This window comes from Chroicocephalus ridibundus, chromosome 3, assembly GCF_963924245.1.
Source record: "Chroicocephalus ridibundus chromosome 3, bChrRid1.1, whole genome shotgun sequence".
Lineage (NCBI taxonomy): Eukaryota > Metazoa > Chordata > Aves > Charadriiformes > Laridae > Chroicocephalus > Chroicocephalus ridibundus.
The window spans coordinates 25,405,172-25,419,818 of NC_086286.1; the positions used below are offsets into that span (position 1 = coordinate 25,405,172).

The 14,647-nt window shown below is 36.3% G+C and overlaps 1 protein-coding gene across 1 annotated transcript in view; it reads left to right on the forward strand.

Annotated features, from left to right (window-relative positions):
- USH2A (usherin) overlaps positions 1–14,647 on the forward strand; it is a 395,028-nt gene that overhangs the window by 176,647 nt on the left and 203,734 nt on the right. The window contains exon 32 of the mRNA XM_063328461.1: positions 1,583–1,744. Coding sequence (XP_063184531.1) covers positions 1,583–1,744 — 162 coding nt within the window. The remainder of the gene's footprint in view (positions 1–1,582; positions 1,745–14,647) is intronic.

The following is a 14,647-nucleotide window of genomic DNA, read 5'->3' on the forward strand; positions in this document are numbered from 1 at the left end:
TAAAGCCATGTTAATCCAGTTATAATTATCAGTTACTCCAAATTTACACCAGTAGAATAATGAAGACTTTGACGTGTATTTCTAGTACAGTAGTTAATCTTCCATGGTATGGAGTAGTTTTCAGAATTCCCTCCTTCTCACAGTTCTTTGTTTAATCTTCTCATGTAAACTAGATAGTAATACATTACCAACAAAACAAATAAAATTTTAGCATAAAGTTACGTGAATTACAACCATAATGATTAAAAGAATGCTAGATTGTTGAACTGCTGCCGAAGGAGGTGGTCAGGCAAGGTGTTGTCCTGATGAGGACAGTCCTGAAGATTGCAGTCTAACATTGCTGGAACAGCATTTTGATGTGAATGTATTAGCAACTGCCAGCAACACCAATCAAATCAAAACCTAATTATCGCCTCTTGGAAGTTCTAAATAAACTGACTGAGTTTGTCTGGTGGCATTATCCATGAACGGGTGTAGCCTCTGACAGCCGAACAGTGACGTAAACATGAAATACAAAATTGTTTATTTCTTTTTGGTGTGTTATAGTAATTAAAAAATAAATTGTTTATGTCTTACTTTCTCATCTTAGTGAATAAAGCAGGAATTCTTACATGTGTTTGAGCAAAACATCCACTGATTTCAGATGTACTGTCATATTGGGAAGGTTTAGGCAAGAATAGATTTTAATTTTTTTTTCTCAGAGATCAAATAAAGCCATGGGGAACATGTGTTTTATCCCTCAGAAGAATTGAACAAAAAGTCAATGTCTGGAGTTTCTATTTTTGGATGCTCTTGTTGCATGCTCTTAGTAACAATAAATTGATGATACAGAAGACAGACACCATAACATACCCTCCAGCTATCCCTGTTTCCCTATTGAAACATTCATTACTTTATATTGTTTTCACATTGCCAGCCACTGCTAGTTATTGTTTTAAATTGCTAGCACAGAGCTTGTAAATTACACGATATTCCTCCCAGACTAAGGCCCAAGTTCTGCTCCCCTTGCAATATTCAGCGGGATTGCTTGTGCTTCTAGTGTATAACTTATTGGAACGGTGAGAGAACTTGGCTATTAAATTATTATCCATTGCCAATTTCCAGTATATTATATGCATAAAATCTATGCTAAACAAACATTGCTAAATGTATTGAATTTTGAAAAATCTGAAATAATGGGTGGTGCCTAAGAATACAGCATCTGCATTTGTGATTACAAAGAGTGATCACTTTGTAGTTAGGAATAAAAAGCGTGAAGAGAAAATAATTTGTGTTAGAAAAAGGACTGCACTAAAATCTTGTACCCCTCCCCTTGCTCATTGTTATCAAGCTGGAAAGATAAAGTTATATAAGCATAAATATTCTCCTAAAAAGCAAGGAGTATACCCTTGTCTTTCGTAGAAGTTTCTGTTTGGCTAGGAACCCTCACATGTAATAGAAGAGTTCTCAAAATGCTGGTATGTTGCAAGCATAAAATCTATTTTGAAATTTCAACTTTACCAAAAATCATTCTAGTGGTAGCTTCTCGCTGAAATTATTTATTATTTGTGGAAATGTAATATGTTACACATTTTTTCACCAGCCCCTGAAGATGTGCAACCACCCACGGCAATATCCTTTCCCACGTTCTTGCTCATGAGTTGGAGTCCACCAAAAACACCAAATGGTATTATTACACAATATACTTTGTATATGAACGGAGTACCAATTTACTTTGGAAATGGAACCAAATATGTTGCAAAAGGTGAGTTCTGGGCACGTCAGATGGGTATCTCATAGTTGCTATGAATAATTATATGACTGGCCCCTTCTTATTTCAGAGGAAAAGAAAAATTAATTTAAAATGGGCCAGATGCACTTTAAACCCTGATGGGTTCCATTCTTTAAAGAATCCTTTATAGAACTCTCTGTTGGGACTCAGAAATTAATGTTGCCATGGTGTAGCTAAATCTTGTGCTGTGTTGTCCTCTTTCACAGGACCTGAGTCATCTTTTTAATGCTTTTATATCTTTTTGATCTCATAGCGTCCAGCTCTCAAAACAAGTAAGCTGTAAGCTGTTGAAGGCAAGATATGATGTACAGGTTTAATAGTTTTTCCTACTGTCTTCCTTAGATATTCTAATTAGAGAGGCCCTGTGTTGCTTTCCTGAATAGCCCGTGTTTAATTCAGTTGTTAAAAGCATAAACTAATAATCCATTTTCTTCTGATAACGCTTATGCAATATGTCAATAAACAAATTATATCAGTACTCTTAAACTATTACATAGAAGCTAAATGACTGTTATTTGGCAGTACAGTGAAGCATGGTAATATGACTTCCTATTTTAATGTAATTGGTGTAGTTTAAGGAAATATCCAAGTTATTTGTTCCGAGATTATTCAAACAACAACAACCAAAAACCCCCAAATAAAAAACAAACTATTGAGCTAAAAGCACAACATAAGCACTATTCTAGACCCATCAGAATTTTTTATGGTAGTAGGTACAAGTAAAAGTAAAGCATTTAATATCAGACAACTCAGGGGAAAAAGGGTATCAAGACCCTACTTTCTTTTTAATGTAAGGCTTTAAAATTCAAAGCCATTTCTGCATCTGGAGTTAGTATAAAACATATTTAAAAATTCATATAGTTCATATTTCGTTGCCTTGCACAGGCCATAAGCTACTGGTGTGGTGGGTCAGTTTTGACACTGAAAAATGAATCCAGTTAGAGAACCTCCTGAAGGCTGTTGATGATCGCTGTAATAAATAGTGCACACTTTAAGTCAAACTTTTTCATTCTGTATTCAAAGGTAATGGATTTTTCATCACCATAGTAACCTTAGTGTATTTCTGGATAAATACATGAGGTATATACATTCCGGTTTTATTTTTGAATATAAACTACCACATTATGTATTACTAATAATATGAAAAATAGGATATGGGTTAGCATAATGACAGCTCAAACTAGTGTGCATTTTTCTTCTGCAAAAAAATAAATATTTATCAAAAGTATAGGTTCAATTAATTTCTTCCCCATCCCCCCCAGTTTTCTGGTATTCTTGTAGTGCCATTTATCTTTTTTGCAAGATCTCCATTAATCTCTTATTGCCATACCTTAACACCATTCTTAAGAATTTTGAAGTGCAAATAGTTGTGCTTCCAATCTTATTAAAATTGTTACTGAAAGTTCATCACAGGTAGTTTTACTGATGTGTTCATCTGCAACCTGGTTATAAATGGACAAACAATGTAAAACGTTTGAGGAAATGTTCACCATAATGTATTTTGTTGGGTTGGTTTTAGATTCATGTGTGATTGCTTTCTGACTCATAGCCAAAATGAATGCTTACTGATAGAAATTTTGATCAAGTAACTTTTGTAATTGTTTTTTGAAAATATAGAAAAGGATAAATTAAAAAGTGTTGGGACTTGATTCCTCATGTTCTACCTCTAAATGTTGAATGATACATCAGAGTACATTCACCAAAGCCAATCAAGGAAAAGTCATCAGGTTCATAAGCATCCTAGAGGAGCTCTTGTTGCTTTTATTTAGAAATTATTTATTTATATTCTTCTATTTTTTTTTTTTTTAGAAATTTTTATACGTGTGGTCCTATTGAGCATTTCCTAACTTTGATTTAAATTAATTTTTTTAGGCAGACCAAGATATAAAAAGAACAGAGAAGCTTATTCAAAAGAGAAGGCTAGTGAATCAGATTGTGTTGTTCTCTGCAGTACTGCACAAGAGCCACTCTTGCCTATCATTTTGAACATGGTGTGGAGATCAGTCTGTTTACTTTGGATACGTTTTATTTAGCTGCCAGTTTCTCACTGTCTGAGGGGGAAGAGGCAATCTGAGCCAGCAGGCTAGGATTTGGGTCACTAGAAATCCTAGTCATTCTGAATCAGGTTTATTCAAGATCTTGCTTATCTGCCTATATCTTGAATTTGACTTGTTTTTGCTTCCTTTCAGAGCCCAAGGTTTTCTTTGTTGTAGGCTAGAGGTAAAAGAGGTATAACATAATCTTTTTTTCCCAAGGGTTATGGTTTTACAGTAAAAAGTTGCAGCTTTTGACTTTACAGTGTTATACATGTCTCTCTCCTACCTTTTTGGCTTTTCCTATATTATTGTCCTTTTTCTTTTAGCATTTATGCTAGTGATGTTGGTGACTTATTGCTTCAACATAATATGTTATTGACCCTAAACAGAGAGACAAAGCTCATTGTCTCTGACATCTGTTTCCTATTCATTCACCAAAATGATTTTCCTAATTTAATAACTGTATGACTGAGCTCCTAACCAGCAGTCTATACCAGAAAGTCACAGATTCTCTCTGTGCTTTTTTTTTTTAAGTGCTGTATCTATTGAAATGTTTTTTTAAAACCTTTATTTTTCGGAAGGCATCAATTCTGTCTAAAAATTAGTACTTCACTGACTTTCACTTCAGACCATTGGAAGTGCAATCGGTTTAGGCCCATACTAATTAATCCATAACTCGAGGAGGGATTTGTTTTCTCAATACCATAATTGCAAATATATTGTTAACTTAGTTTCTGATCTTGACAGTTGTTGAGGGCTTGAAATACTCATTGATTTTTATGAGAATTCAAGTATTTGTTTCCTCTAGGGGTTGAGCTGTAATTAAAAAGGAAACCCTTTAAAAGCACATATGGCAAATGCACGCTTTGCCACATTGAAAAAGGGGACCCATTAAGGATCCATCATCCATTAGTACCTTTAAATATTTTCCCCATATTGACAAATTCAGTTTCTGTGTTGTGAGTAATAAAGCACTGAAATGACGCCACCCCTGTACCGCAACACCTTTGTTAACTGTGATTTTTCTGCTTTCAACCTTTATGCATTTGCCTTATGTGGTACTACTTCCTCATGCAATCGGGGTGCTACTTCACATCCTGAATGACAGTGAAAGCCTAATCGCTCCATTGGGTAGGGACAAGCCAAGAGGAAATACTCAGTCCAGGATCCCAAGTGGAATTGAGGCTACGTGAATCCATGTCCCTATAGTCACGCTTTCAGTTCCTCTCTATGAAAGTGCAGAAGCTCCTGTAACCGAGACCAACAGCTGCAGCTCAGGAAAGCAATCACGATAGGGAGGGTTCTGCTCACCAGACCTGCCCATCTTACTGTTCTGTGGAGATGACTAGCAGCTGGGAGGAGATGGAGAAGCTGGTACGGTTTTCTGCAAAACTCTTAACATATACACACTGATCTTACAAAGGCTTTTGATTTTAGGAAAATTTGAGTTGATTTTTCCTGTGGAGAGGAAAATATGCTTTTCTCGCTTATCCAAACACTCACAGGCAAAACTGAAGCTTCTACTTTGCAATGTGGAGATTTCTTAATGTGATTCTTTTTTCATATTTTTAAATTTAGGCAAGGTATTTGTGCTTTTTTTCTCTTTTCTTTAAATTAGTCTCAAAAATTTACCACCTGCCTTAGATGAAAATGAAAACAGGGTGGGTTTTAGACTGAAAAGTATGCAACTGCAGTGGCCTGAGCTGGTGATGCCAATATCACCGGCAGAAAGGTGGTCTAATAATTGCAGAAAGGTATAGTGTAAGCAGGGACAGTAATGATCAGATGTGACCCAAGTTTTGTTTTGGTGGAAACCTTACTGTTGTGAAGAAACTTTAGAAAAAAAAGATGAGAGCAAAATATTCCTGTAATCTTAAATGCTGAGCATTTGATGGACTAAGAAAAGGTGTTCGTTACCTAACATGTTTACAAACGAAAATGACTTTGTAGATATCTTTAGTAAACAAAATGTATAAATTTGTCTTTGCACTGGGCTTGGCATTGAGAATGTACGTCTGCATTTTCTGCAGCGCTAGATACTTGACAATGTTAACAAATTGTGTTCGTATAATTTCCCTATCAGAATCTAATGGTTCTCATCATGAATCTTTAAAAGGAAGATATTCTTATTAAGACTCAGCTGTATGAAACTTATTTTTCTCTGCCAACCACAAAGAAGTGTTTCCAGTTTTTCAGGAAAGAGATCCTGTCAACCATGTTACAAGGGCAGACGCTGAACTGAGGTAAACGATTAGAGTTATCCTAAATTACATCCCCAAGAGTTTAAAAAACTGTGACAGGCTGCTTTGCACCAGGTTTCTGGGCAAAATATTAAGGAGAACCTTGGAAATGGTGAGAAAGAGCTGCCTTCACAATTTTGTCTAAAAGCATGAACTAAGCTTTGGCTTATTCAAATTGTTATTTGACCTGAGCGTGGAAAGGCTGATCCTACAACACCTACAAAATGGGATAGAATGGGGGCCTTGTTTTCCTGTGAGGAAGAGGCAGATGTTTGACATCTGTGCAAACAGGGCTTAGCATATCCTAACTTTAAAAAATGGGAGAACCGCAAATTATTATCTGTATTTTTTTTATATGTTGCTGTAAACCAGTGGTAATTACAGTACACACTATGCACAGCCATGCACAGTTATTACATTTTAGTGAAAAAATGTCAGTTTTTTGTCCTTTTTATCCATGTGATGACTACTGCTTGTTTTAAATGGTGGATCAAGATAATAAAAGCAAAATCCATCATAATATCAATATTGTACTAATTGCCAAGTGAAAGAATGTGAACAAGAACATCCACAGAATTGTACGTAGGGGGTAATTGCCATAAGATGTATGACTGCAAGAAGCTGAGTCACTGAGAAGAAAATACTTACAATGTTAGGTTTGAGATGTAGTTCTCATGGTTACTTTTCATACAGTTTTAGTTATAACCATGTTTAAAAACCACCAGTTTTCAACCCTAAGGATTTGTGTTCCTTTGTTTTAGGTTCTGCTTAAAGATGACAGGCAGCTTTTGCCTTAAAGGACAAACAATAGAAAAATTCTGTAGTCCTCTGGTACGAGTTTATTCCCCATCTTCCAGGTTGCAGGGAAATACATATAAATACCAAATGAACCCAGTCTGTTCTTTCACTAGGGTGTTCTGGAAAGAGCAATTTGCCATCCAATACAGTGTTAGTGCTAGATTTATGTATGTTATAACTGAATGTCAAAATTCCTCATGTTTTTGTGAAGCAGAGACTTGTTTAACACCATTGTGAGCAATGAAAAGTTAGTCTTCATCTCTTCACAGTTAGAATTGGTTATCTGAAATGTCTTAGATGCGACCCAATGAGATATGCCCCACTGTCTCTTTGTTATTTTAGGGTCTTGCAATACCACGCTACAGTTCCAAGCCCACCCCTTATGTTTGGTTTAGCAACATATCCAGCTGATAAGGAATACAGGAACTAACGTGTTTTCCAGGATGGCATATAAAGAACACCTGCTGCTTCAGGCTTTATTCTGGCCTGACTATGCATTGAAGTAAATATATGTTGGTGCACCTAGCACTAGAGGGCAGAGTACACCAGTCTTACAGGAGAAGCTGCATTCCTCTAAAAGTTGTAGGCGTATAAGAAAGCACATTTGATACACCTGAATTGGCAACCCTGACATTGCCAGTGACCGGTACTATCGTAATGAATTCCACAGACCCGGAATGCAGATTCAGCAGGCACAAAACCAAAGGGCAAATGGGCTGTCTGAGCCTGGCATTCCTGTATTTCAGCTTCAGACAGAAAGATCTGGTGCTCTCATTGGATTTAATAATACAGATCTGGGGAATTTAGAAGGGAGGGAGGGTGGGGTAAGGGTAAAAGCATTATGTTTATTTGTAGCAGCTCTGTTGTATCATTTCCTATTGCAGTGCATTAGTGCAGTGTTAAATAAAATCTGCTTATTTAAAATCCTTTTAAATAGTGTTTAAATATTTCCTGCTGATACAATCTGCTAAAGTAGTTATCCTTGCTGCAGATTTCAGTTAACCTTGTCGCAGATATTAAGCCTGAAGCTACACAGACTTTTAGGGACCTTGATTATAGAGCAAAACCTAATGGTGTCATTATAAAACCACAGCTGGACAAGCTTCTGGAGTCCTTGTCCTTTGATCAGATTTGGGTAACACAGCAAGCCAGGAGAGAACTCACGCTAACCCTGCTGGAATTGCTGAGCTCTCAGGTTGCTTAAGTACTGCTTTCTAAAAATTAAAATGCAACACAAATTATAAAATGAGAGTGCTTGTTACCTCCCAATCTTCTGTACATACCAACACCAACTGGAGCAAATAGCTTCTCCAGAGCTAATAGCTGTAGATCAGGGAGAGTTCTTTTTTTCTCCTTTCCCTTCTGGCAGCATAGGAAGTATTTTGTCTCTGGGCTCTTTTTTTTAAACAAAGAGAAGAAAAACATTGATTTTCAGTCTTGTCTGAATTCCATGACAAGAATTAAAACCACTAAAAAAATGTAAAACTGCCAGATTATTTTGTCCCTTGATCTTACTTCAAAATTAGTTGTCAGATTTAGACATATATAGGGTTCTAGTTCTTTATTTTCTCCTTCACAGATATCTAGATTGATCAGCAGACTTAAAGATGTTGAGATCTCTTCTAAAGACACTGTGTACTGAGGACAGATTTAAATCAAGTGTTCGTTGACCTCAATTTGTAAAATTTAAATACAACCTTTTTGTTGGTTCATTTGTTTGTGGTGTTTTTGGTTTTTTTGTTTTTTTTTTTTTTTTTTTTTTGGCAAGTAGCAGAGCTTACTGTCCACACATTATCATCTTGGAGGTGTTCTGCACTGTCATGTGGATTTGCAGGTCTTCTCGAACACATCACCACTGCAGTTAGATTCTTATTTTGCCACTTTCTGAGATCAGTTGTAATGCTGCCTGTGTGAACTTCTCTTGGGCAAACTGGCCCAATCTTATGCAACTTGTCTGCCTTCCTCTGTAATTTCTGAAGGGCATAATCTTTTTCTCTGCATTTTGTCTTTCATTAGTGAGAACTCCATATAGGGCCCTGTCAAGTGATATAGTTTCTCTTTGTGAGCAGCTGGTGCATGGTGACCATTGTTAGCTATTAAACATTTAGAGGTCTCCTTAGATTTATAAGAACTAGAATATGCTTTCTTGGTCATGTTGTGCTCGTAGCCTGAAATACTTTTTGTAGGAGTATTTCTGGTAATTGTGGTTTGCCTGAAACTCGTAAGGCAAAGTGGTGGGTTCTGTTCTGGTTTTAATTTTGCTGATAAAACACGTGCATAAGCTTATAGTTTAAGTCAAGATTTCATTCAATCACACTTTTCTTCAGTGCTTTAGAAAACACCAGAAACTGTGCAGGTTTTTATGTCCAACTTATAAACTATATGTTTGTAGATAAAGAAAGGCATCTCCACCTTCCCGAGATATTTATTTTTTTGACAGGATCATTTTGAAATGCTTGGTGAATGATTTGTGCTTAGTTTCAGGTGATGCTGGGCCCATGTAAATAAAGATATGGGACCTCTTACACAGATGGACTAAGGCAAAACTGCTGCTTCTGTTTGAATCTCTTGATATCCATTCATGTGGACCTACCTCACTTAGCTCTAACTTAATAGGCTTGGAAAGAGTGCGGCAGCCTTCTTGATATTGCAAGCTGCATAATGAATCTTCTCTCTGAGATTTTCCTTATGCCCTGGAAAACACACTCATATTTCTCCTTACTCATTTAGGACCATTTGGTCTCCTGAACTGCCAAACACTTGATGTATATTTAATTTAAGATAGATATTTTCTTCCATGCTGCTATTACAAATTGTGTTGGTTTATCAGCGTTGATAATTATTCTGACTGAGCAATACATGCGTTCCTGTTTGGCTTGCACTAGACACAGACCCTTCTTTCTATACCCGATATGTCCCAACCTTCCTTTAACCCTAGTGGAATATTAATAAATGGTGACAATATACAGGCAGTTAACACAACAGTAATACTTCCAGAGGATTCCCAACCGGGGGTTCCCCTTTTCCATGCATGGCCACAGGGTGTTGAGCTATTCACCATTACTTAAATATTTTCATCATTGTATTTATTGAAAAAACAGAAAGCTATAATGAGAGAAACTTATGAAAAGGGGAATCTTTGATGTTTGCATATGTTTCAGACTTGTTATTTCAATAAATCTGAGCAACTTCCTTGCAACTTGCATTTCTAAACTGCTTCACCAATTGATGTCTTTTTCTGTTACTGGAAATCCAGATCTTCCTGAGTATTTTTCATCTTTCACAAGTCTTGTCTTGTGTGTGAACAACACAAGCATGAGTGTTACAAGGCCATAAAATAGTTGGATATAAGTTTGATTTTTAAAATATTTGGTGGTTTGTATGATTGGAGGAGGATTCCTGTATTTTCAGAGTCTGTTTTCCTGTCCTCCTAACTTATGTGAAAACATGCAAGGCATACATCATATCACAAAAAGCATGAAAGCCATTCTAGGATACTTCCTTTCCTGTTGAATTACTGCCAGAAATCCAACCTAGGTTTCTACACTGATTGCCTAAATTGTTTACATAAAACTTAATAGCCTTTTAGTCGGTACTGAACTCCATCATGCTTTCCAGTAGTCTTCCATGAAATATTGTATTTTTATGACAATCTATTTCTGATTGAAGCATTTTACATAAATTGTAGTTGAACTTCAAAAGCTGCTGGGGGTTTTCTCTTTTTTCTTTCTTTCTTATTCATATATATTTTTTGTATCAGTAGTGACACAATTAAGTGATGTGTTACCAGGAAACTAACTAGTGCATGGGAAAATATATTGAAGTGAACATAAAACTAAACATGTAAGAACAACATCAGATTAGTGTGCTTTAAGTAAGGCTTAGATTTATTGTCTTAAGATGAATGGAAAGTTGCATGATGAACACCGTTATTGTTTCTGTGATGGCTGCTTTGGATATACCATGTTCCTTTATTACAGAGACACATTTATGGTATGCATATCTTGATTTCTTTATCTGCATATCTGAGTATGTTTATGGCTACATGTAAATAAGCATCTGGGTTTCTAATTTAAGAATGGTCCGGTTCAATCATTCTGGTGAGGAGTGGTGCTGCGCAAGGTCTGCACATGTAAGAGAATAAGTGGTCAAGTGGGAAAGAGTGAAATTTATATTGGTGACAATAAACTGCCTGTGTTCTGTCTGTGGGAACATATCGTTAGCAATTTCAAATTCTAAGTTCTGGTTTTATCAATTCAATCAGTAAGTTTCTATGCTCTTTCAGTGAGTATACGTGGTTACCATCACCAGAGGGGCATAAATATATAAAATTTTATACAAACGTCTTAGGGGAGTTTAAAGTTTTTCTAGTTGGTGTAAATTAGTGTTGGAATCAGTGCTGAAGAGATAGTAGGGGTAGCTAAGACAGCTCTGCCAACACTTGAAAGCTTTCTTGTTAGGACAGTGGTGAATAGCTTTGCATCCCCTCTGTTAGTGGAAAAGGTTATTATAGAGAATATGGCTTTTAAAAGCTTCTGGGTCCTCATTGCTAACCTTTCCAGGATCACTGGCTAGACTGGGTGAGTTCATACAGAGGATGCATAAGTGGTGAAAATTTCCACAGTCTGTTCTAGGAGAAATGTAGAAAATGAAGGAAATTATCAATAGTGAAAAGGAACCCATGTTGGTACCATTTACCAGCCATGGTTACCAAAAGTAACCACGTTGGCTTCCTTTTGAAAGTTGAATTCCGTACTGACTTCAACTTTGGAGCTATTTCTGATCATTTGATTTTAATATTGTTAGTCATTTGTTTTCTGATCAAAGAACAATAATTTAATCCAATTGACAAGAATATTTACATGTTTACATGACAAGAATGTTTACATATTCTCATGAGCTGGCATGCTAGCCTTTTCATCAGCTTAAGGATAAGAATGCTCTCCTACATATCAAAATAATTGTGGCGTCTTTTGCTATTCTTAAAAGTTAGGGTAAAGGTATTATTTTCATTTCAACTGATGTGTTTTGAATTTTTGAGATATGGCTCTTGGGATTTAATACCATTGTTGCAATGTCATGTAACAATTTTTAAGCTGTTAAATTGTACTGGGAATTAAAATACATGCATAATTGAAGTGTTTCTCCTGTGTTTACAGGCAGAGAGTACAGTACATAGAAAGCTAGTCAAGGAAAAGTCAAAATAAAGTGAGGTACACTGAAGAAATCAAAAGATTAAATAAATAAATAAATAAATGTTACCAGAAAAAGAGAGGTACAAGGCTTAGCTTAACTATGAAGATAAGTTTCATGGCAGAGATTGAGGTAGTTACCACCAGAACATAATTTAAAATATTTGCACACAGCACAAAGGGAACAAAATACACAAAGTTCAAAACAATTGAGGGAAATTACAAGGTGACTTCTTCCACCAAAGAGCCTGTCCCACATGATGCCTCTTTGGGCAGTACGTTAATCAACACTGTAGTGCTCCAGCCAGAGAACCAAAAATTATTAAAGTAACTAGACTAAAATCATTCCTTGTTTCTACACCTTATCACCAGGTAACAGAGTGCTTCTTAGAGGTAGAACTGCTGTCGGGGAAAGCCACGGTCTCTGTAAAATCTGTGGCCTTCATGTGCTATCATATAAATTGTGGTCACAACAGATATTATTTTACAGTCTTCAGCAGAGAAGCTGAGGACATGAATGGGCATAGAGATCAGTCTGCTTCTCCAGGAGACCCAACTAGAGGAGCAGTGTGCGTCACGTTAACTATGAATTGTAAGGAAGTTTCAGTTGCAAGTTCTTATTGTCTTCGTAAGTTAGGTAGAGGACTTCAGTTTACTCTGGCGTCTTCTGAAAGCACTGCCATTTAATGTCTGCTTCTTACAGTCATGTCCCTGAATATCACAAGAAAATTCAGAAAGATGACACCAATACTGTAACATGAAGCAGATACATTCCCAACAATGACTACTAACATATCGTGTCTGTTGCTTTTCTGCAGGGAAAAAGAAGTAGTGATTATAAAATCAAAACAGTCTAGCCTGAAAAAAAAATAATTGTGGAGCAGTGGGACTGAAAAATATACTATGTTCTACATACACGAGATCGGAGGGGGGAGAGAGTTGGGGTGAAATACGAAAGCCTCTTAAGGGTTTGCCACTTGTGAATTATGCATCTCACTCTCACTAGTAGGCGTAAATGCATAATTCTAATCTGTTCTTATTACTTATTTATAACATGCAGTAGAATGTAAATTCTATGCCTCCTTTGTACAAGCTTAACATGCCAGTTAAGGTATGCAGATATTTCAGGGAGCCTACATAGGCAACTTTCTTGGCATAGCACACTGTTGCCAATTAAAGGGCATAAACTTCAAACAATAAATTAAACTAGCTCTCCCCCTGCATTTACAGGAGGAATATAGACAGGATGTAAGAAATAAGGGAGAGGATCAACAGATAATAAGATGATAATTCATCTTGAAATAAACTACTCTGCATTATTATTATTTATGGTAGTTACTGTTATTAATAAAGTACATGTGGGATAGAGAAAAAGCCTGCAACAACCACTGAATTTATGAGACTCGGGACAGATGGATGCTCTTTCTTTTATATCGCTGGCACTGATCGATTTGTATTTTTCCCTGATGATGGTTTATGCCATTATAACTGTTTGGTGGCTCCTTACTATTGAGTTATGGTTGCAAAGCACTTCACAAACGAGAACAAGACTCTGAACATTATATCCTAATCTGCACATCCTATAGATATGGCATAATACAGAGCAGCTGACTGCACCACCTGTGATCTGTGTACCCACAAACATGATTTATTCTGGTAATCCCAGTTTAATGCATCACATCAGATTGTTGCAGTTATGTTATCTGATGACATTACTGACACTATATGACATAACTGGGTAGTGCAACATGTCAAGTTGAAAAAAAAATTTGGTCTTTTCCAGGTTTTGGGGTTTTTTTTGGTGTATGTATTTTGAAAATAAATGTAAAGGAAGTAAACTTTAAAAGGAAAAAAAACACCAAAAAAAAAACCTAAACAAAAAAAAAAAAAACCAAAAAAACCCCACAAAAACAAAACAGGAGGAAAAGAAATCCCAATAACCACGTGTTGACTATTAGTGACTCAACAGCTGAGGCTGATTGTTCCGGTAAGTACAAGGGAGAGCAGGTGAAAGTACAGTATATCTTACTATGCTGCTAATTCTGTGGACAGATGAAAACTATCTCAGCTTTTGTAGTCTTGCAACAGATTTAACTTCCTATAAATTGTCTTGTTTAGGAACAGTGCTCAGAAGCTGAGTCCTCCCACTATTCTTGTTCCAGCACTACCGTAATGTTTTAGCAAAACCCTTTATTCTCTGACTATAATTCAGATATACAGAGCTGTTCTGGTCTGGGGAAGGTGATAGTATCTCTTCTACAGAAACTCTTAAATCACATGATGCCTTGCCTAGGCGGTGAGAGTTGTTCCCTAATCATCTTGCATGCCTGGTACTATACAAAATGGTGGAACAAGTTACCCATAATGGATGTAAAATGCATATATAGGTAAATAAGGCTTGTAACCTATAAACCACTAATCTGTAACCTCTAGTTTATACCAGTTCAAACAGCCGTTGTCATATTTTTCTTGTTCAGATTCCAATTTCTAGTCGTGAGTGTGCTGTCTCAAGTTTCTGCTTGCTTGATTTTTTTTATTTTTTTGTTGATTAAAATAATTCTTTGTGGGTTAAAATGGTATCTTGCAATGTAGTATGCATGTTCAATTTTA